At 44.0% G+C, this 20,597-nt stretch overlaps 1 protein-coding gene across 1 annotated transcript; it reads left to right on the top strand.

The window, feature by feature from the left end:
* The first annotated feature begins 5,502 nt into the window (after positions 1–5,502).
* Positions 5,503–14,062, top strand: LOC144505259 (nucleophosmin-like). The gene is made up of 11 exons (XM_078231302.1): positions 5,503–5,601; positions 6,088–6,170; positions 7,682–7,801; positions 8,401–8,494; positions 9,195–9,307; positions 9,655–9,692; positions 10,095–10,134; positions 11,167–11,271; positions 11,630–11,728; positions 12,708–12,779; positions 13,923–14,062. The coding sequence occupies exons 1-11, from the start codon at positions 5,544–5,546 to the stop codon at positions 13,968–13,970; spliced, it is 870 nt and encodes a 289-aa protein (XP_078087428.1). The 5' UTR covers positions 5,503–5,543; the 3' UTR covers positions 13,971–14,062.
* Positions 14,063–20,597: the final 6,535 nt, after the last annotated feature.

The following is a 20,597-nucleotide window of genomic DNA, read 5'->3' as shown; positions in this document are numbered from 1 at the left end:
ATTTCTGTCTAAATGGGAACAGTGGGAAGTCATTCTGCCCCTCAATGAGATCATGGCTGATCTATCCTTTAACAACTAAGTGTAATCTTTTTACCGCCATAGCTTATCTCAGCAGGTAATAAGGGTTGTGCAGTTTAGCAAAGTTAGAGGAAGGAGTTACAGACAGACCTAGGGAAGATTTCAGCTCCCCGCCCCCCCCTCCCCAAAATATACTTTATTCATAAACATCACATTTTACACAATATATTACAGAGCAGTTTACATTTCGCATGACATAAAATGCAATACAGATCAGTTTCTTTCAATACAGGTGTCTCATTCCACTTGCTATTATTGGCAATAATGACAAATGTTCATTTACACCTCATTCACCACCTTCAGCATTTACTGCCTCCACCACTGACATATGGTAGCAGTGTTTTTGCCATCTATAAGATACCCTGCAACAACTCATCAAGGCTTCTTTGACAGCATCTTCCAAACCCATGACCATCCAAGAGGACAAGGGCAGCAGATGAATGGAAATACCACCACCTGTAAGTTCCCCTTCAAGCCATACACCCCATCATATCACTATTCCTTTACTGTTGCTGGGTCAAAATCCTGGAAGTCCCTGTCTAACAGCACTGTGGGTGTATCTATACCACACATGGACCGCAGTGGTTCAAGGCGGCAGCTCACTCCCACAAAAGAATGTTTGATCTTTCCTTACTCTTTCATGGGATTTGGGCATCTCTGGCTAGACTGGCAATTAGGGACGAGCAATAAATTCCATGAATGAATACGAAAAGAAATGTCAAACATCCTCTGGTGCACACAGTCCAAAGGGATTTCCACAGTTTCCAGTCCCATGGTATACTATGGCATGGGGTTCTTGGACAGTGGCTTTTCCCCATTGAGCTTTAAGCTGCTAGTGTCCGAAACCTCTGACTGGTCACAGGCATATCTAAAGCAACAGCAGTTTAGCCATGTGCACTGGTTTTAGTAGAAAATACCTCGCACACAGTAATAGTAAAGTAACCTCAGCGTGTAAATCATGCACTTTGGAATGTGCAACACTGAAAACCAAGCAATTTGTAAGCAAGTACAGAGTCAATAAAAGATTAGTGAACAGTCTGCTTGAGAGCTATCTATTGTTCTGCAATGATGTGCTGATCCGGTTTAAGTAGCAGCAGCTTCTCGCGCATTGTTTTACTGATTCCTGCAGCTTCCATTCTTTCTATTGTATTTAAAAGCTGGTCTCTTCTGCAGCCACAATTAACCATCCCATGTATATTCCACTTACATTGAGAGTCTGGTGACACTGCCTCATTTATTATCTCCCCAATTTCTCAATCATAGAATCTCGCACAAGTCTTATTTCTTGATTACTGGCCAAAATTTAATCCCACTTCAACCAACATCACAAAATACGTTCATCAGTAATAACAACCCCATTATTTCATAATGAAGAATCAAACTCTATAAAATTAACACAAATTATTGCAGTTGCTGGAATCTAAAATAAACACAGAAAATGCTGGAAAATCTCAGCAGGTGTGACAGCATCTGTGGGGAGAGAATAGATGTGGAGATGTCGGCGTTGGACTGGGATAAGCACAGTAAGAAGTCTCTCAGCACCAGGTTAAAGTCCAACAGGTTTATTTAGTAGCACAAGCCACAAGCTTTTGGAGCGCTGCCCCTTCGTCAGGTGAGTGGGAATTCTGTTCACCAACAGGGCATATAAAGACACAAACTCAATTTACAAAATAATGGTTGGAATGCGAGTCTTTACAGGTAATCAAGACTTAAAGATACAGACAATGTGAGTGGAGAGAGGGCTAAGCACAGGTTAAAGAGATGTGTATTGTCTCCAGCCAGGACAGTTAGTGAGATTTTGCAAGCCCAGGCAAGTCGTGGGGGTTACAGATAGTGTGACATGAACCCAAGATCCCGGTTGAGGCCGTCTCGTGTGCGGAACTTGGCTATCAATCTCTGCTCAGCGACTCTGCGTTGTCATGTGTTGTGAAGGCCGCCTTGGAGTAAGCGCTCTCCAAGGCGGCCCTCACGACACACGACAATGCAGAGTCGCTGAGCAGAGACTGATAGCCAAGTTCCGCACGCATGAGGACGGCCTCAACCGGGATCTTGGGTTCATGTCACACTATCTGTAACCCCCATGACTTGCCTAGGCTTGCAAAATCTCACTAACTCCTGGCTGGAGACAATACACATCTCTTTAAACTGTGCTTAACCCATCCTCCACTCACGTTGTCTGTACCTTTAAGACTTGATTACCCGTAAAGACTCGCATTCCAACCATTATTTTGAAAATTGAGTTTGTGTCTTTATATGCCCTGTTTGTGAACAGAACTCCCACTAACCTGATGAAGGGGCAGCACTCCGAAAGCTTGTGGCTTGTGCTACCAAATAAAGCTATTGGACTTTAACCTGGTGTTGTGAGACTTGTTAGAGAGAATAGAGCCAACGTTTCTCTATTTTCTCTCCACAGATGCTATCAGAGCTACTGAGATTTTCCAGCATTTTCTGTGTTTGTGTTTTGATTCTTTAAAATTGAGTTGGTGTAAAATCCATGTGTTGCTATTTTGTTCAAACATAAACCAATAATAATTGACAGTTGCTTTACAAACTTCATTCGTGGTCTATGAAATCTCTTGTCAGAATTCTTTCCAAAACTATATCTGAAAAACTTTTCTACTTTCAACCTCCTTAAACCTGAGGTTATCTAAAACTCTCCTCTCTGTGTCCTAGCTCACACCAAGTGCTGTTCATCAACCCCCTGCTCTCTGACCTACAATGGATCCCAGTTAAGCAATGCTTAAAATTATCTTCCTTGTTTTTAAATCCCTCCACCCCTCCCTATCTCTGTAATCTACTCCAACTCCACAACCTTCGCTCCTCTAATTTTGGCCACAGGAACATCTCTGATTTTAATTGCTTCACCGTTAGTGATTGTACCTTCAGCTGTGGTTAACCCCAAGCTCTGGAGTTCGCTCCCTACACCTCTCCACCTCCAAACCCCACTTTTCTCCTTTCTGATGACACTCCTTAATACTTACCTCTTTGAACATGCTTTCCAGTCATCTGACATATCTCCTTATGTGGCTCAGTATCATGCTTTGTTTAATAATTTCTCTGTAAAGCACTTTGGGATGTTTAATTACATTAAAGATGCAAAATAAAGTAATGGTTAATCACAGTTGTGCATCCAATTCGAAGCCACAAATCATTACTTGTCATCAAGCTTTTTCCCCACACCATCCTCGATTCCAGCATCCGCATTATTTTGCCTTCATCCTCGTTCTTGGCCTTCTCTCAGCAATAACCGGCCATAAGGAAATCTAAAATGAAAACAGAAAATTCTAGAAATAGTCAGCAGATATCTTGCAGCATCTGAGAAGAAAAAAAATGAGTTAACATTTCAGGTCAAGGACTTTCATCAGAAGTTATGGATGTAATTCGACAGGTTAAGGGGGGAAAATGGGGTTAAAAGAACAAAAATGAATGTCTGTGGTAAGATGGAAGACAGGAGAGAATAAATGTTACATGATATGTCACCAAATGGAGTGGTATTGGGATGGCAGCAGAGCAGTAACATTACTGGATAATGCAGAGGCCTGGACTAAAGCCTAGGAGACATGAGTTCAAATCCCACCATTGGAACTGGAGGAATTTAAATTCAATTAATGAATCTGGAACAATATGCTAAAAATGTCATTAATAACGATTGTGAAATTAACAGATTTTAATTAAAATCCATCTAATTCACTCGTCCTACAGGTTGAGGAAGTATACTGTCCTTATCCAGACTGAGGTACATGACTCCAGACCAGGTATAAGCAACTCTCGTGGAGCAAAATAAGGGCACTGTGGTATGGGGGTCTGTTAAGGAGGGGTGGGGCTTAATCTTGCTGCAGATGTGTGGGGGTGAGGGGTGGACCAGTGCTGCGAGAGGATGCTCACATTCTATAAAGGAAGAATAAAAATATAAAGACAAGATGTAGTCACAAATCCCCCACAGGGCAGCAGGAGGCCATTCTATCCATAAAATCAGTACCGACTTGCCAAAAGAGCATCTTACCAATGGTAAGAAAGGAGGAGGTAAAAGGATAGGTGTTACATCTCCTGCATTAGCATGGAAAGCTACCATGGGAAAGGAGGGAGTGTTGAAGGTGACTGAGCGGACCAGGGTCTGGTGGAGGGAATAGCCATTTCAGAATGTGGAAAACTGAAAGCAGAGGCAAATGTGTTTAGTGATGGCATCATGCTGGAGGTGCCAGAAATAATGGAGGATAAGCCATTGAATATGGAGGCTGCTGGCGTGGAAAGTGAGGACAAGGCAACATCTATTATGATTCTGGAGGGAAAGATTAAGAGTAGAAGTGTTGGAAATAGAAACACAGAAGCTAATTCAATGAGTGCCATTCCCCCGCCTTCCCCCTGTAGCCCTGCAAATTCTTCCTTTTCAGTTTGGCATGTGCATGTGGTGTCTGGCACCCAGTATGGATCTCAGGATGCAAAGTCAACTTTTGTATGTTTACTTGTCTCATTTTCTCTCTTTTTAACCAAGCACCGTCAAACCTTTTGTCAGTTAATCTCTCCTGTCTTCCACCTGACTCAGACGCCCTTTTAGTCATTTTTCCACCCTCTCCACTTTCACCAGCTTAAATCCTATCACATTTCCAACCTTTCCTAGTTTTAATGTCAAAGACCTGAAATGGTAATGGTTTCTCTCTCCACAGATGCTGCTTGACCAGTTGAGTATTTCCAGTATTTTCTGTTTTTATTTCAGTTTTCCCACATCTCCTTTTGGATTAGCCTTCTTCTATAGCCTGCGCATTAAAATGCTTATCTGAGTCCTCTGCAGTAGAATATACCTGTCCAGTCACCTAGCACCTTTGCTATTTTCGCCCCCAGCTCTGGGCACAGTGTAATTTTGGCATGTCTCACCATTGGCAGATCCCATTTCAGGGGGACCAAAGGGGTCTGGACATAGAGTGGGAATGGGGAAACTGTTTCCTTTGTTGGAAGGACTGAGAATCAGAGGGCACGGATTTAACGTAATTGATAAAAGAAGCAATGGTGACATGAGGTGAAATGTTTTCATACAGCGAGTGGATAGGATATGGAACACGCTGCCTGACAGCATGGTGGGGCCAGGGTCAATCCAGAGTTTCAAAAAGGATTTGGATCATTATTTGAAAAGAAGTTCCACGGCTATATGGAAAAGATTGTGGAGACTGGCTGAGTGTCGACACAAAAAGGACGGGCCGAATGGCCTAATTCTGTGCTGTAACCGTTCTGATTAACTGGAGTGTGATGGGAAAATCTCAGCTTCCGCCCTCCGCTGGCGTAGCGGGGAGCGAGTCACGTGTTCCCCGCTGATTGACAGCCGGGCCACGCCCCTAGGCTGAAGACGTTTTCCCCGCTGATAGGCAGCTGCTCGCCGCCGGAGTCTCGCGAGAGGCAGTGAGGGGGCAGGGCCATGTCTTGGGTATATAAAGCGGGGGCAGAGAGCGAGCGCTGGGCAGAAAGATAGCAAGATGGCCGATTGTGAACTGGAGAGTGCAGCACCTCTGAGGCCACAGAGCTTCTTGTTCGGTAAGAGCCGGGCCCGAGTGCGCACTCGGCCCTTGGGGGGCGGGGAAGGGAATTATGTCTCTCGGGAGCCGGGCCTCCCTTCCCAAGATGAATCATCCTCGGCTCCCGGCGGCCGCCGCCATGTGGTGATGGAGCCACGTGCTCGGGGGGGGGGGGGGGGGGGAGAGATGGCCTAGGTGGGGGAAGTGCAATTGGTGTTCATGTAAATCACAGAGCGTGGATCCACACTGGATCCTGTAGCGTAACCGGCGGGGGATCACCGCAAGGATCCTGTAGCGTAACCGGGGGGGGGGGATCACCGCAAGGGTCCTGTGGCGTAACCGGGGGGGGGGGGGGGGGGGATCTCCAGAAGGATTCTGTGGAAATGAGCTTCAGTAACAATCATATCAGGTTGATTGTATGAGTTACTTTTCTGCTTGAGAGGTTTACTACATTGTTTATTATGGGTTTTGTTCAATGAAAGGCTTTTTTTCTCTCCCCCTCCAGGATGTGAGCTCAAGGCAGGTGAGAAAGAATACAAGATGGAAGTGGATGATGATGAATCTGAGCATCAGCTTTCTTTGAGAACGGTGAGTGTGTTTGTCACCTGTTTCACGTTACTTGCCGTCTGTAGAAAATGTTTACAGCACTTTACCATATAAAGAATACCCTGAACCTGAGAGCTGCTGGGGGGCATGGTAGCACAGTGGTTGGCACTGCTGCCTCACAGCGCCAGGGACCTGGGTTCGATGCCCGACTTGGGTCACTGTGTGGAGTTTGCATGTTCTCCATGTGTGCGTAGGTTTGCTCCGGTTTCCTCGCAGTCCAAAGATGTGCAGGTTAGGTGGATTGGCCATGCTAAATTGCCCCTCAGTGTCCCAGGATGCATAGGGTAGAGAGATTAGTGGAGTAAATATGTGGGGTTACAGGGGTTAGGGCCTTGGTGGGATTATTGTCGATACAGACTTGATGGGCTGAATGGCCTCCCTCTGCACTGTAGGGATTCTATGATTCTCTTAACACATCTGGTCAACGCAGAAGGTTGTAACAAACTTGATGGGCAGATTCCTCCTAATGTTACATTAATCTCGGCAAATCATCCTGCTGAAGAGGGGTATGGAGGTTACAAAGCAGCTCATAGGGATTGTACAAGTGGTCCGTTAGTGAGCATAGCAGAGGAGCTTAATGCTTGGAGCATATATCCTTCACAATTATATGTATTTTCCTGCACAATGGTATACATATTGTTCATAATTTTGAAGAAATGTTGATTATTACCATAGAACCATAGAAAATTACAGCTCAGAAACAGGCCTTTTGGCCCTTCTTGTCTGTGCCGAACCATTTTATGCCTAGTCTCACTGACCTGCACTTGGACCATATCCCTCCACACCCCTCTCATCCATGAACCCGTCCAAGTTTTTCTTAAATGCATTTACCACTTTATCTGGCAGTTCATTCCACATTCCCACCACTCTCTGCGTGAAGAAGCCCCCCCTAATATTCCCTTTAAACTTTTCTCCTTTCATCCTTAACCCATGCCCTCTGGTTTTTTTCTCCCCTAGCCTCAGCGGAAAAAGCCTGCTTGCATTCACTCTATCTATACCCATCAAAATCTTATACACCTCTATCAAATCTCCCCTCAATCTTCTACGCCCCAGGGAATAAAGTCCCAACCTATTCAATCTCTCTCTGTAACTCAGCTTCTCAAGTCCCGGCAACATCCTTGTGAACCTTCTCTGCACTCTTTCAATCTTATTTACATCCTTCCTGTAACTAGGTGACCAAAACTGTACACAATACTCCAAATTCGGCCTCACCAATGCCTTGTATAACCTTACCATAACACTCCAACTTTTATACTCGATGCTCCGATTTATAAAGGCCAATGTACCAAAGGCACTCTTTACGACTTGGCCAATGCTTATCAGTATTGTGAGTTTTTAAAAAAATTATCTCAAGGTACTGAATTAAACTATCCGTTTAGGTTTTGATCTACATTTTAAACCCGAGTACAGTTTTATATCGATTTGCATTTTGTAATTTCTAATGTGACAGCTTCTTAAATCCTATATTCATGGGACTGATTGGATTTTTCCAGGTTTGCCTTGGTGTTGGTGCAAGTGATGACTTGCATCTGGTCGAAGCAGAAGGCTTAAATGCTGAAGGCAAGCACATGAAGATCACTTTGGCGGCTCTGAAGTTGTCAGTACAGCCAACGGTGAGTATCCACTTTATAATCGGTCGAATTATTAGTTCAAAGGTAGATTGGAAAATACTATCTGGGAAAGACTTGTGAAGGTTATAATTTGGATCAGTGCCACATGCTTTATATAAGACTCTTGGAACAAACCTGGAGGTATTTGTAATATTAATTTGGTGGTTTCTCCTAAAAGGAGGGATCTAGCATCCTTTCAAAACATCAGGATGCCCCAAATCTCATTACATTCCAAACCCACCTATCTCGTCCTGTTGTAAGGTAGGAAATGCAACAGCCAATTTGCATTTATTGAGCAGCTAATAAGTGATCAAAGTGCTTTGACTTCTATTGATAAAGCTCTTGTATCACGGGCTATCATTTCCCTGGGAGCTAGGTAAAAATTCACACATCCAAGCAACTAGGCAACACGCAACTCGAAAGTCATTACTTAAACTGTAACTCATTCTGTCATGGTCTGAAGACTCTTATGTTGGAAACCAAAAAGATACTGAGTTTGTGCTCCGATCAGCTTGACATGTAGATTGTGCAGGGATTCCCTGGGTGTAACACAGCAGAAACATTTTCTTTTCTAGTGATCTTTACTTTTCTGTTTTACACAGGTTAGTTTAGGAGGATTTGAAATGGCACCTCCTGTGACATTCCGACTCAAGTCTGGAGCTGGTCCTGTGTATATCAGTGGCCAACACCTCATCGGTAAGTGAGCGCGAGGGATTATTTGTTGGATAAGGGGTGTATGAGGAATGGAGTAGCAGAGTGCAGCCAAATAATTGATCTCACATTTGGATTTGAAGTGTTGAAAGATTGAGGGGACAAGATAATTTCAAATCTGGGCCATCATCTTGTTGGACACACTTGGGGAATGTCTCGAGACAAAGATGTGTTTAATGTTTCTGTCCTAAGACGTAGTTAGTTAGCAGCATTGCCTGATACTGTTGATTGGAAGCGGTGTGCCCGGTATTTATGCAAACGTGGAACAATACTGATTTTCAGGTGCGTTTTATGTTTCTGTTCTAAGTCTCAGTTTGATTGTCTGACATTGTTGGAAGTAGTGTACCCAGTATTCATGCTAACGTGGAACAATACTGATTTCCAGGCTGGCATTTTTATGAACTAAAGGACTGTCCCTGTTTTATTTTGGATTAAACACTGTTGGCTATGTTTCCAATATATCTCAGTATAAGGATAAGGGCTCCTTGTCTTCAGATTTTCAGAAGGTGATTGATACTGGGGAATAGATAGACATGGTTCCATTCAGGGCCTTCCATCTCTGCCCTTATTGCAGAAAGGTTTCTTGGGTAGTGTTGTGACTCCTGTATGTGCAGGTCTGGGGCAGTCAGGAGACTTTGAGGTGAAGATCAGGGTGACTTCAGTTCCTTTCATCTTGTGTTTTAAGCATTGGATGATGAAGATTTGGACTCGGATGAAGAGGATGACAGCATGCTGGAGGACATCTCATCGAAACGAGCTATAAAACGACCAGCTGCTGGTGCACCCAAAATAATGCAGGTACGTGCCTGAGATTACTTGAAAGCTGCACACACTGAGATTGCCAAACTCTTTCGGCAAAGCTCTCCATTGAGTGCTGATACTTGAAAATTCAAAAAGCTCCATAAACCCACATACAGTTGTCTGGGAAACCTGACTAAGCATTGTGAAATTGTCTGCTACACATTCTCAATTTGAATGTTTGTGAGGTGGATGCTGGGTCTTCACGGATACTGAAGATTTGTTCAGAATATTCCAGAGATGAAGTTTGTTTCCTTTTTTCCTGCCCCATCGCCTCTTCATGCATTACAGTGGCAGCAGTAAATATTACGGTGTTACCAACCTTAAACCTTTGCTTTGTTCAACAGAAAAAAATGAAAGTGGAAGACTCTGATGAAGATGAGGAGTGAGTGTTATTTTTTAATGTGGCCTCATTGGGAAGTACTGTTGTGTCCGTGGGAAGGTTCTTGACCTGTCTTGTTCCTGATGTCTACTGACTGGGGGAGGCTGAAATAAGAACTGAGTAGCAAAAGTTAAACTGAGGGGTTTAGTAAGGAATTTGCAGTTCAGAGTTCAATTCTGAGAGTTGTAATGTTTATCTGTTGCAGATTTATGTTTGGTTAGATTTTCTTCATATTGATCAATGATCTTGACGTTGCAAGCTTAGCTTAATATCAATGATATCAGGTTTGCGACAGACCTGCCTGCCAGCAACATTAAGATATAAGAATCTACCCTTTCAGTGTAAGAACATGAAAATGTGACCATGGAGTTGACTGTCTCACTAAAGAAGGTTTCTTTGTTCTAGCGAGGATGGTGATGAGGAGGATGTGACCCCAGCAAAAAAGGTAAAAACTGGTCAATAACATTCACAGAAGCTATAAATTGACTCATGGAGACTGCATTGGCAGATCATTGTGACTGTCAAAGTATATAACTGGAGAAGTAGCCAACCAGATCATTCTCAAAAGGGTCAGAGCAACTAAAATAAGCTATCCCACAAAAAGCAATTGATGCTAGATCAATTTTAAATCAAGATTGATTTTTGCTAAACAAGGGCACTGAGGGCCAAGGTGGATGGCTGGAGTTGAGATGTTGATCTGCCATGATCGCATTGAATAATAGAACAGGTGAATGGCCCACCCTGTTCCTGAGTCAGGATCCAGTTGGGAACGTGGACAAAAATATTGTGGAGTTGAACTTGTGATGAGGCCAGGAATTCACACTTGGTACTACATTTTGACCGACCTCAACAACCTGCATTCAAAAAGCACCTAGACATTAAAAGACAGTGTGTGGTCAGCCGAGTGTTGACATGGATCAATGGGATGAGTTATGAGGGGGGATAATTAATGGTTTTCCAGGAAGGTACAGGCTTAACAAAGAAAAGTACAGCACAGGAACAGGCCCATCAAGCCTGTGCCGATCATGATGCCCTAACTTTAAAAAATCCTTCTGTCCTTACTCGGTCCGTATCCCTCTGTTCCCTCCCTGTTCATGTACCCATTCAGATGCCTCTTAAATGTTGTTAATGTGCCTGCTTCCGCCGCCACCTCTTGCAGTGCATTCCAGGCACCTACCGCTCCCTGCATGAAAAACTTTCTCCACACATCTCGCTTAAACTTTCCTCCTCCTCACCTTGAATCTGTGCCCCTGTGTAATTGACACTTCCACCCTTGAAAAAAGCCTCCTAACTATCCACCCTGTCTATGCCTCTCAATTTTGTAGGCTTATGGAATGAAATCCAGGTGTTTGGAGAGCTGATGAGGAATTTGAACACTGGAATGAGTGTTAGAATTGTAACCATAATGGGATATTACACAATTCAACTGCAGACCACACAGTTACTTTTTTTTCTCAAAGTTTTATCTTTTTTGCAGACTTTTCGGAAAACCCCTGTCAAGGCTACCCCTGGATCAAAAGGGAATCCTGATCAAAATGGCAAGACACCTAATAAATCCACACCAGCAAAGAAGCCGGCCAAGGTTAGTGACCTTTACCCAATAGTTTGGAGTAATGCTTCTTCCATTCAACTTGTCTAACCAATGTTGTGATGAAATTTAACATTGCATCACTGATCACTTGTGTCCAGAAATCACTGCCTGGTAGACTTTTACCATCAAGGTGTAGAATATAAAATAATGGCCGGGTAAAATGCTTGTATTGCTCTGTGTGAAACTACTTTCTTGTGACCCAATTGCAGGTGACGGATATTTGAATTTCTTAGCTGCAGTGTTCTTGTTAAAGACCGTGTCCTTGTTCTTCATGGTTCAATCTGGGTGTGCAGTAAATGGTGGTGTTTTTCTTGGCAGTGCTGTGCTGACTGTTTGCTATCTCTTTCAGACGCCACAATCCAGCAGTAAACCCAAGACCCCCAAAACCCCAAAGACCCCACTGACTGTTGAAGAAATCAAGGCCAAGTTGAAGTCTTCGGTGGAGAAAGTGAGTAGAGAGCACTGGCGGCACGGTAGCACAGTGGTTAGCACTGCTGCTTCACAGCTCCAGGGTCCTGGGTTCGATTCCCGGCTCGGGTCACTGTCTGTGTGGAGTTTGCACATTCTCCTCGTGTCTGCGTGGGTTTCCTCCGGGTGCTCCGGTTTCCTCCCACAGTCCAAAGATGTGCGGGTTAGGTTGATTGGCCAGGTTAAAAATTGCCCCTTAGAGTCCTGAGATGCATAGGTTAGAAGGATTAGCAGGTAAATATGTGGGGGTAGGGCCTGGGTGGGATTGTGGTCGGTGCAGACTCGATGGGCCGAATGGCCTCCTTCTGCACTGTAGGGTTTCTATGATTCTATGATAGATAGTCAGCTTCAAATGGGGAGCCTGATCTTATAAAACAGGAAATGTATAATACAGAAAGCATTAGAAGGCACAAGTCTGATCTGCTTTGTGTTTGACATAGCTTTCAAGGATTACTGGCTCTTTAAGGTTGAGTTTTGCATTAATGTCCAGCATAGTGACCATTCCTCATGATCCTGGAGAATGGTTGCATTACAGCTTGATCCTCTCCTTTTGTTCCTTCATGTACTCTTGTGTAGTCATTCTTGTGTAGACTTGAGATGCCTGAGCAGTGGACTTCTCTCAATAGGATGGAATCCCAAGTGTTCAAAATTGAGGAGTTTGATACAAATCTATAATGGAAAATTTTAAATAAGAGTCTTAAGGGAATCAGTAGGGTGAATAGAATTTTTAATGCAGCAATTTAAGATGTGGAATACACTGCCTCGGCCATAGAGCATTTGCAGAGTTGTAGGGAAAGTGCACTAAGTGACATGGACTGAATGGTATCAAGATGTAATCACTGTTCTGTTTCATCACATCTCTCATTAAACACAAGGTAGCGGGGTGGGGAATAACTGTTCATCCAGAAGTTCAGATTCGCTATTGTATGTGTGCTGAAAGTCACATCTCCTCTTCACAGGGTGGTCTGCCCAAAATGGAGTCGAAGTTTGTAAACTACCTTAAACATGGCTTCAGGATAGAGGACCCAAAGGTGAGTGCTTGTTTTAAGATTTTAGGCTCATTGTTGGGGTAAATGTGTGAAGTCTGGCAGGAGCATTGCTCATAACCCATGGAACCCTAAAAAGATTGGGCGGAGCCTAGTTAAAATAGTACAGATGCTAGAAATCCAGAAACACACAATGCAGGGAATACTCAGCTGTTCAGGCAGCATCTAGGCAGAGAAAAGCCAGCTAATGTTCCAGGTCTGAGAGTTTGCATCAGAACTGAGGAAATTTAGAAAAATAATTAGTTTTCTGGAAGTGAAAATGAGCTATCAAGTGACTCAAGATTGGGCCGAGTGAGAGTATTGTAACTGAGTCGATGGAGAAATGATTTGCAAGAATTTACAGGGTGCCGCAGTGGTTTGCCCTCCTGCCTCACAGCGCCAGGAACACTGGTTTGATTCCGGCCTTGGGTGACTCACTGGTTGGGTACGCCAGTTTCCTCCCACAGTCCAAAGATGTGCAGGTTAGGTGGCTTGGCCATGTTAAATTGCTCCTTTGTGTAGATTGGGCATTAGCGGAGTAAATACATGGGGTTACAGGTTAGGACCTGAAGCATGCTCTGTCAGAGGGCCTGTGCAGACTTGATTGGCCAAATGGCCTCCTTCTGCACTGCCGGAATTCTATGTACTTTTGTATTCACAGAAGTAGCAGCTTGGGTTAATAAGCTCAGGAAAGTAGAGGGATAATGTTCAAAGTGTGAAGTTATATTGAACTTGTATTAAACCATGATTTGATCAGAAAATACTGTTCACACTTCTGGTTTCTATATTAGCAAATGACGGGGCCCTTTAGAAGGTGCAAAGTATATTGATATCGATCTGAGAAGTTTTAATTACCAGGAACGTTCAGGTTGCGGTGTCTTTCTGGAGGAAGAAAGGATTGTGGGCAACCTGTTGTGTGTTTCTGACAATGTTCAGTAGGGCAGATTCTACCCTGAGGTGGTGGTGTTGAATAACAGATGCAAATCAGGAGGAGGTAGGTATGTTCATGAGGGAGAAAGGAACAAAGATTTGATGTGAAATGAGGGACGGTGAGAAGCTGGAATATAAAGTGTAGACCTGTTGGGAGTGTATGACTTGTTTCTGTGCTGTAATATTTTCCAAGGTATTAACTATATTTCTGTTTTCTAGATCATCAAAGAGCTTTGGGCATGGAGACAAACCGTGGAAGGGAAGTAGAGGATCTGTAGGCGTTTTAACTCAAACTTGCTGTGAAAAATGTACTCCGTTCTTGCATCTGTGTTTTCGTAAATAAACCAGTTTGTTTTACAGCTATGCCTCATTGCACGAGATTGCTTAAGTCCCACTGTTATCAGCGGGCACCTTTATGGAGGCAGAAGTTGCTAGTTTTTGTCTGGTGGAAAGTATAAGTGAGGCTAGTTCATTCTCAGACAATGGCCAGAGAGAGGGATGGGAGTTAATGAATAGGGAATGGACTTTGCAGTCGGCATTAACCAAAGGGTTCCAGAGGCTAGCTGTCCTCTTGTGGACTGGAGAAGAAATGGAGGAGTTGCCCAACAAAGTGTTTCCTTTTGTCTTACCCACTCTGTTAAGTTGGAATGTTGATCTGTAGTCCATTACAGATTGATCTGAAGCCCATTATAAGAGTTTGGTTATGGCATTGGAGCCAATTCCTGGTACCAGAAGGAATCTTTTCTGAAAGCATAGATAGGCAAATGCCCATCAGAATTCACATCCCCGATCCAGGTAATTATACACAAACTTGCCACGGTTAAGAGAATGGTCGCTGTTTCGGTCACTAATGTCCAGAGCTCCCATATTATTACTGGATGTTTAATGTGCCTTTGCGTCCACTAGAAGTGATTGCTTTCTATGTATTCTGTGACATTTTAATTATGGAGAATAAGTTTGACACATTGGACCATGGTGAAGATCTGAAACACAGGTTGGGGTAGATTAGGATCACAACTGAAACAGATGTATCTCAGCACAGAAACACTTTGTGGATTGAATCTATGCCTCTCTACAGTTGCTGTGGTAACTTTATCATATATCTTTAAGGCCGAGTTAGGTTTTTCATGTCAGAATAGAGATATGAGCAGCATGTGTGAGGGGCAAGGTGTAGGGATGAGAAATTCCCCTCCAATTCAATTTTCAAGTGTGCTGACAACACCACCGTAGTGGGTCAGATCTCAAACAATGATGAGACAGAATACAGGAAAGAGATAGAGAATCTGGTGTGGCAACAATAATCTCTCCCTCAATGTCAACAAAATGAAGGAGATTGTCATTGACTTCAGGAAGCGTAAAGGAGAACATGCCAGTGGGGACGAAGTAGAAAGGGTTGAGCGCTTCAAGTTTTTAGGTGTCCAGATCACCAATAACCTGTCCTGGCTCCCCCCCCCCCCCCCCCCCCATGCCAACACTACAGTTAAGAAAGCCCATCAATGCCTCTACTTTCTCAGAAGACAAAGGAAATTTGGCATGTCAGCTACGACTGACTCCTGACTTTTACAGATGCACCATGGAAAGCATGCTTTCTGGTTGTATCACAGCTTGGAATGGTTCCTGCTCTGCCCAAGACTGCAAGAAACTACAAAAGGTCGTGAATGTAGCCCAATCCATCACGCAGACCAGCCTCCCATCCATTGACTCTGTCGACACTTCCCGCTGCCTTGGCAAAGTAGCCAGCATAATTAAGGACCCCATGCATCCTGGACATGCTCTCTTCCACCTTCTTCCTTCGGGAAAAAGATACAGAAGTCTGAGGTCACGTACCAACCGACTCGAACAGCTTCTTCTCTGCTACTGTCAGACTTTTGAATGGACTTATCTTGCATTAAGTTGATCTTTCTCTACACTCTAGCTATGACTGTAACACTACATTCTGCACTCTCTTGTTTGTTCTCTATGAACGGTATGTTTTGTCTATAGTGCACAAGAAACAATACTTTTCACTGTAAACTAATACATGTGACAATAAATCAAATCATAAACTTCTCTGGCTTCCAGCCAATCAGGTCTCCGAGGGGGCCTCAATACCCAGTGGGTTTCTTGATGTCTGCCTGACAGGACACCGGGGCCTGCCCCCAGCTGTCCATCTCCATGGTGTTTACATGTAACCTGTGCCATGTAAGATAACTGCAGGAACTCGAGGTGACAGAGGTCTGGGCTTCTAACAGTAGGCTGGTGCATTTCAATGGGATGTAATGATCTGCTGGGTCTCAGTAGAGCGCGATGATCTTTGATGGGCCAGGCCCAGACATGTTTCTGTGTTTTTGTATATTTGACCTTAGTCAAGTCTGGCCTGCCCGAGGTTTGACTGTTTGATTTTAATATGCCCAATTCTTTAATTTAGGATATCCAATTTAATCAGCCTTAAAACTAGGCCCTGATTATATTACCACACTCCCTCCTGGCGCTCACTGGATCTCACAATCCTTACAAAACCATCTCAACCAGCAAGTACCCCAAATCCGGGGTTGACGGTATCATCCCTAACCCCCAATAGTTGCAACAAATTTAAATGGAGCAAAATAATAAAAGAAGCAATAAAGGAACAGTACATCAATGGGTATATATGAAAGAAAGCAATAAACTGTATAAGTGACTATACATATTTCAATATAGATGGGAGAGTATCATGGTTCTTGATTGTAGAGCCTTTCCCGATGTCGAGTCCCAAGTGTTGCAGAAATTCCTTCTTCCATCGGGCGAATTTAAACATGAGGAGGGTTAGGTACACTGCCATAAGTAGGATTCCTATTACGGTGAGGTGTGACAATGCAGACCCATGGGTGGATTTGGACATTTGAACCCCAATCCCAGAGGTCTTCCCAACATTTAGTGACTAATTTCACTAATGTTTTTTATTTCTCCTATTTGTTGCACCATTTTGACAAAGGTTTTGTGTGCTGTGATCAATTGTGTCCAAATTTGTTGAAGTTTCTCGGGTAGAAGTGTTCTCCCGGTATCAAATTTTTCAAAATAGTCCCCAAGCTTTGTCTCAATCCCTCGCTAGCGTTTATTAATGTTTTCTCTGTGTATGTCTACCATCGCAATTAATCCTATCCTAGTTGGAATCTGTGGCTGCCCCATACTGGTAATTTTCTAATACAATATTCTCCCTCCCTCCTGTAAGCCACCCGGGTGACACCCTTTCCAAATTTCAAATTTCCAGTGTACAATTTAGGTGAGTGGTTCTGAATCCACACAGGGCATGTTGATTTTCTTATACCGGATATGGGCACACGACCATTTTGTCTGTGTTCACATTTCTCCAGACTGGTGCCTATGATCTTCCCTCCTCTCTCAACCTCTCAATCACCAAGGGGTGATCTGTATACAAAAAACGGGTGGAACTTGAATCACACGGGGACCAATATCCTGGCCGGTAGGTTGGCTAAGGCTACTGGGGAGAATTTAAACTAGATAGGTTGGGGGGAGGGGAGCTAGAAGAGTTGACTAGGATCAAGGAACTAATTGATGGGGGGGAGGATGCAGGGGTAAGGGGAATTACAAAATTAATGGTAGAGGAGAGGGTGCAAGTGAATGAAGGCGGTAATTTAGATAAGGGAGTAGAGGGAGAGGGTGTTCGCGACTCATCAAAGCGGGTCCAGATAAAAGCTGGAATAAGGACACTGCCTGAATGCACGAAGCATTCGGAACAAGGTGAATGAGTTGATGGTGCAAATCAGCACAAGTGGGTACGATCTGGTGGCCATTACAGAAACGTGGCTGAAAGGTGACCAGGACTGGGAGATGAATATCCAGGGGTATCAGGCGTTTAGGAAGAATAGACAGGAAGGAAAAGGTGGTGGGGTCGCGCTATTAATAAGAGATAATATCAGGGTAGTACTGAGGGATGACATAGGCTCTGAGGAACAAAACGTGGAATCGTTATGGGTAGAGATGAGGAATAGTAGAGGGAGAAAGACACTAGTAGGTGTGGTATATAGGCCCCCAAATAATAATGTTGAGGTAGGGAGGGCTATAAACAAGCAGATAAGGGATGCGTGTAAAAACGGAACGGCAATAATCATGGGGGACTTCAACATGCACATTGACTGGCAGACTCAAGTCGGTAAGGGTGGAATGGAGGAAGAGTTCTTAGAATGCTGTCGGGATAGTTTCCTTGAACAGCATGTTACGGAACCGACGAGGGAACGAGCTATTTTGGATCTGGTATTGTGTAACGAGGTAGGTAGAATTAAGGATCTTATTGTGAAGGACCCTCTTGGGTCTAGTGACCACAATATGGTCGAATTTCTGATTCAGATGGAAGAGGAGAAAGTTTGGTCCCAAACCAGTGTCCTCTGTTTGAACAGAGCGAAATATGATAGGATGAGGGATGAATTGGCTAAGGTAGACTGGGAGAGCAGGCTGGCAGGTAGGATAGCTGAGGAACAGTGGAGGATTTTTATGGAGATCCTTTTCAGTTCTCAGCAAAAATATATTCCAGCAAAAAACAAGGATTGTAAGAAAAGGGAGAACCAGCCGTGGATAACGAAGGAAATAAAGGAGAGTATTAAAATAAAAACAGCTGCGTACAGAGTGGCCAAAAATAGTGGAGAAACAAGTGATTGGGAAAAATTTAAGAAACAACAAAGAGAGACTAAGAAAGCGATAAAGAAAGGAAGGATAGACTATGAAGCTAGGCTAGCAATTAATATAAAAAATGATAGTAAAAGTTTTTATAAATATATAAAAAGGAATAGAGTGGCTAGAGTGAATGTTGGACCCTTGGCGGACGAGAGGGGGGAGTTAATAGTGGGAAATGAGGATATGGCTGAGTCTTTAAATAAGTTTTTTGTGTCGGTTTTCACGGTGGAGGACACAAATAGTTTGCCAAATATTAACAATAGAGGGTTGGCAGCAGGAGAAATACTTAATACAATTAATGTTACCAGAGAGGCAGTGCTGGGTAGACTAATGGGACTGAAGGTGGACAAGTCCCCGGGTCCGGATGGAATGCATCCCAGGGTATTGAAAGAAATGTCAGAGGTAATAGTGGATGCGTTAGTGATTATTTATCAAAACTCGTTGCATTCTGGGGTAGTGCCGGTTGATTGGAAAACGGCTAATGTTACGGCCGCTGTTTAAAAAAGGAAGGAGTCAAAAGGCGGGTAACTATAGGCCGGTCAGCTTAACGTCTGTAATAGGGAAAATGCTGGAATCCATTATTAAAGAGGAGATAGCAGGGCATCTGGATAGAAATGGTTCGATCAATCAGACGCAGCATGGATTCATGAGGGGAACGTCGTGCTTGACGAACATGTTGGATTTTTATGAAGATGTGACTAGGGCGGTTGATGGAGGAGAACCGGTGGATGCGGTGTTTTTGGATTTCCAAAAGGCGTTTGATAAGGTGCCCCATAAAAGGCTGCTGAAGAAGATTAGGGCACACGGAGTTGGTAGTGTGTTAAAGTGGATTGGGGACTGGCTATCCGACAGGAAGCAAAGAGTCGGAATAAATGGGTGTTTTTCCGGTTGGAGGAAGGTAACTAGTGGCGTGCCGCAGGGATCGGTACTCGGGCAGCAACTGTTTACCATTTATATAGATGATCTGGAGGAGGGGACGGAGTGTAGGGTAACGAAGTTTGCAGACGACACAAAGATAAGTGGAAAAGTGAATCGTGTGGAGGACGGAGAAGATCTGCAGAGAGATTTGGACAGGCTGAGTGAGTGGGCGAGGATATGGCAAATGGAGTATAACGTTGATAAATGCGAGGTTATACACTTTGGAGGAAATAATAACAAATGGGATTACTATCTCAATGGAAACAAATTAAAACATGCTACCGTGCAAAGGGACCTGGGGGTCCTTGTGCATGAGACGCAAAAGCCCAGTCTGCAGGTACAACAGGTGATCAAGAAGGCAAATGGGATGTTGGCCTATATTGCGAGGGGGATAGAATATAAAAGCAGGGATGTCTTGATGCACCTGTACAGGGCATTGGTGAGGCCGCAGCTGGAATACTGTGTGCGGTATTGGTCCCCTTATATGAGGAAGGATATATTGGCATTGGAGGGAGTGCAGAGAAGGTTCACCAGGTTGATACCGGAGATGAGGGGTTTGGATTATGAGGAGAGGCTGAGGAGATTGGGTTTGTACTCGTTGGAGTTTAGAAGGATGAGGGGGGATCTTATGGAGACTTATAAGATAATGCGGGGGCTGGATAGGGTGGAGGCGGAGAGATTCTTTCCACTTAGTAAGGAAGTTAAAACTAGAGGACACAGCCTCAAAATAAAGGGGGGTCGGTTTAAGACAGAGTTGAGGAGGAACTTCTTCTCCCAGAGGGTGGTGAATCTCTGGAATTCTCTGCCCACTGAGGTGGTGGAGGCTACCTCGCTGAATATGTTTAAAGCGCGGATGGATGGATTCCTGATCGGTAAGGGAATTAAGGGTTATGGGGATCAGGCGGGTAAGTGGTACTGATCCACGTCAGATCAGCCATGATCTTATTGAATGGCGGGGCAGGCTCGAGGGGCTAGATGGCCTACTCCTGCTCCTATTTCTTATGTTCATGCATAGAACATTACAGTGCAGTACAGGCCCTTCGGCCCTCGATGTTGCGCCGACCAGTGGAACCAATCTAAAGCCCCTCTAATCTACACTATTCCAATATCATCCATATGTTTATCCAATAACCATTTGAATGCTCTTAATGTTGACGAGTCAACTACTGCTGCAGGCAGGGCATTCCACACCCGTACTAATCTCTGAGTAAAGAACCTACCTCTGACATCTGTCCTATATCTCTCACCCCTCAATTTAAAGCTATGTCCCCTTGTGTTAGCCATCACCATCCGAGGAAAAGGGCTCTCACTATCCACCCTATCTAA

The sequence above is a fragment of the Mustelus asterias genome, chromosome 16 (assembly GCF_964213995.1).
Source record: "Mustelus asterias chromosome 16, sMusAst1.hap1.1, whole genome shotgun sequence".
Taxonomy (NCBI): domain Eukaryota; kingdom Metazoa; phylum Chordata; class Chondrichthyes; order Carcharhiniformes; family Triakidae; genus Mustelus; species Mustelus asterias.
Note: the sequence above shows the minus strand (reverse complement) of the source record. Positions and strands in the feature narration are given on the sequence as shown.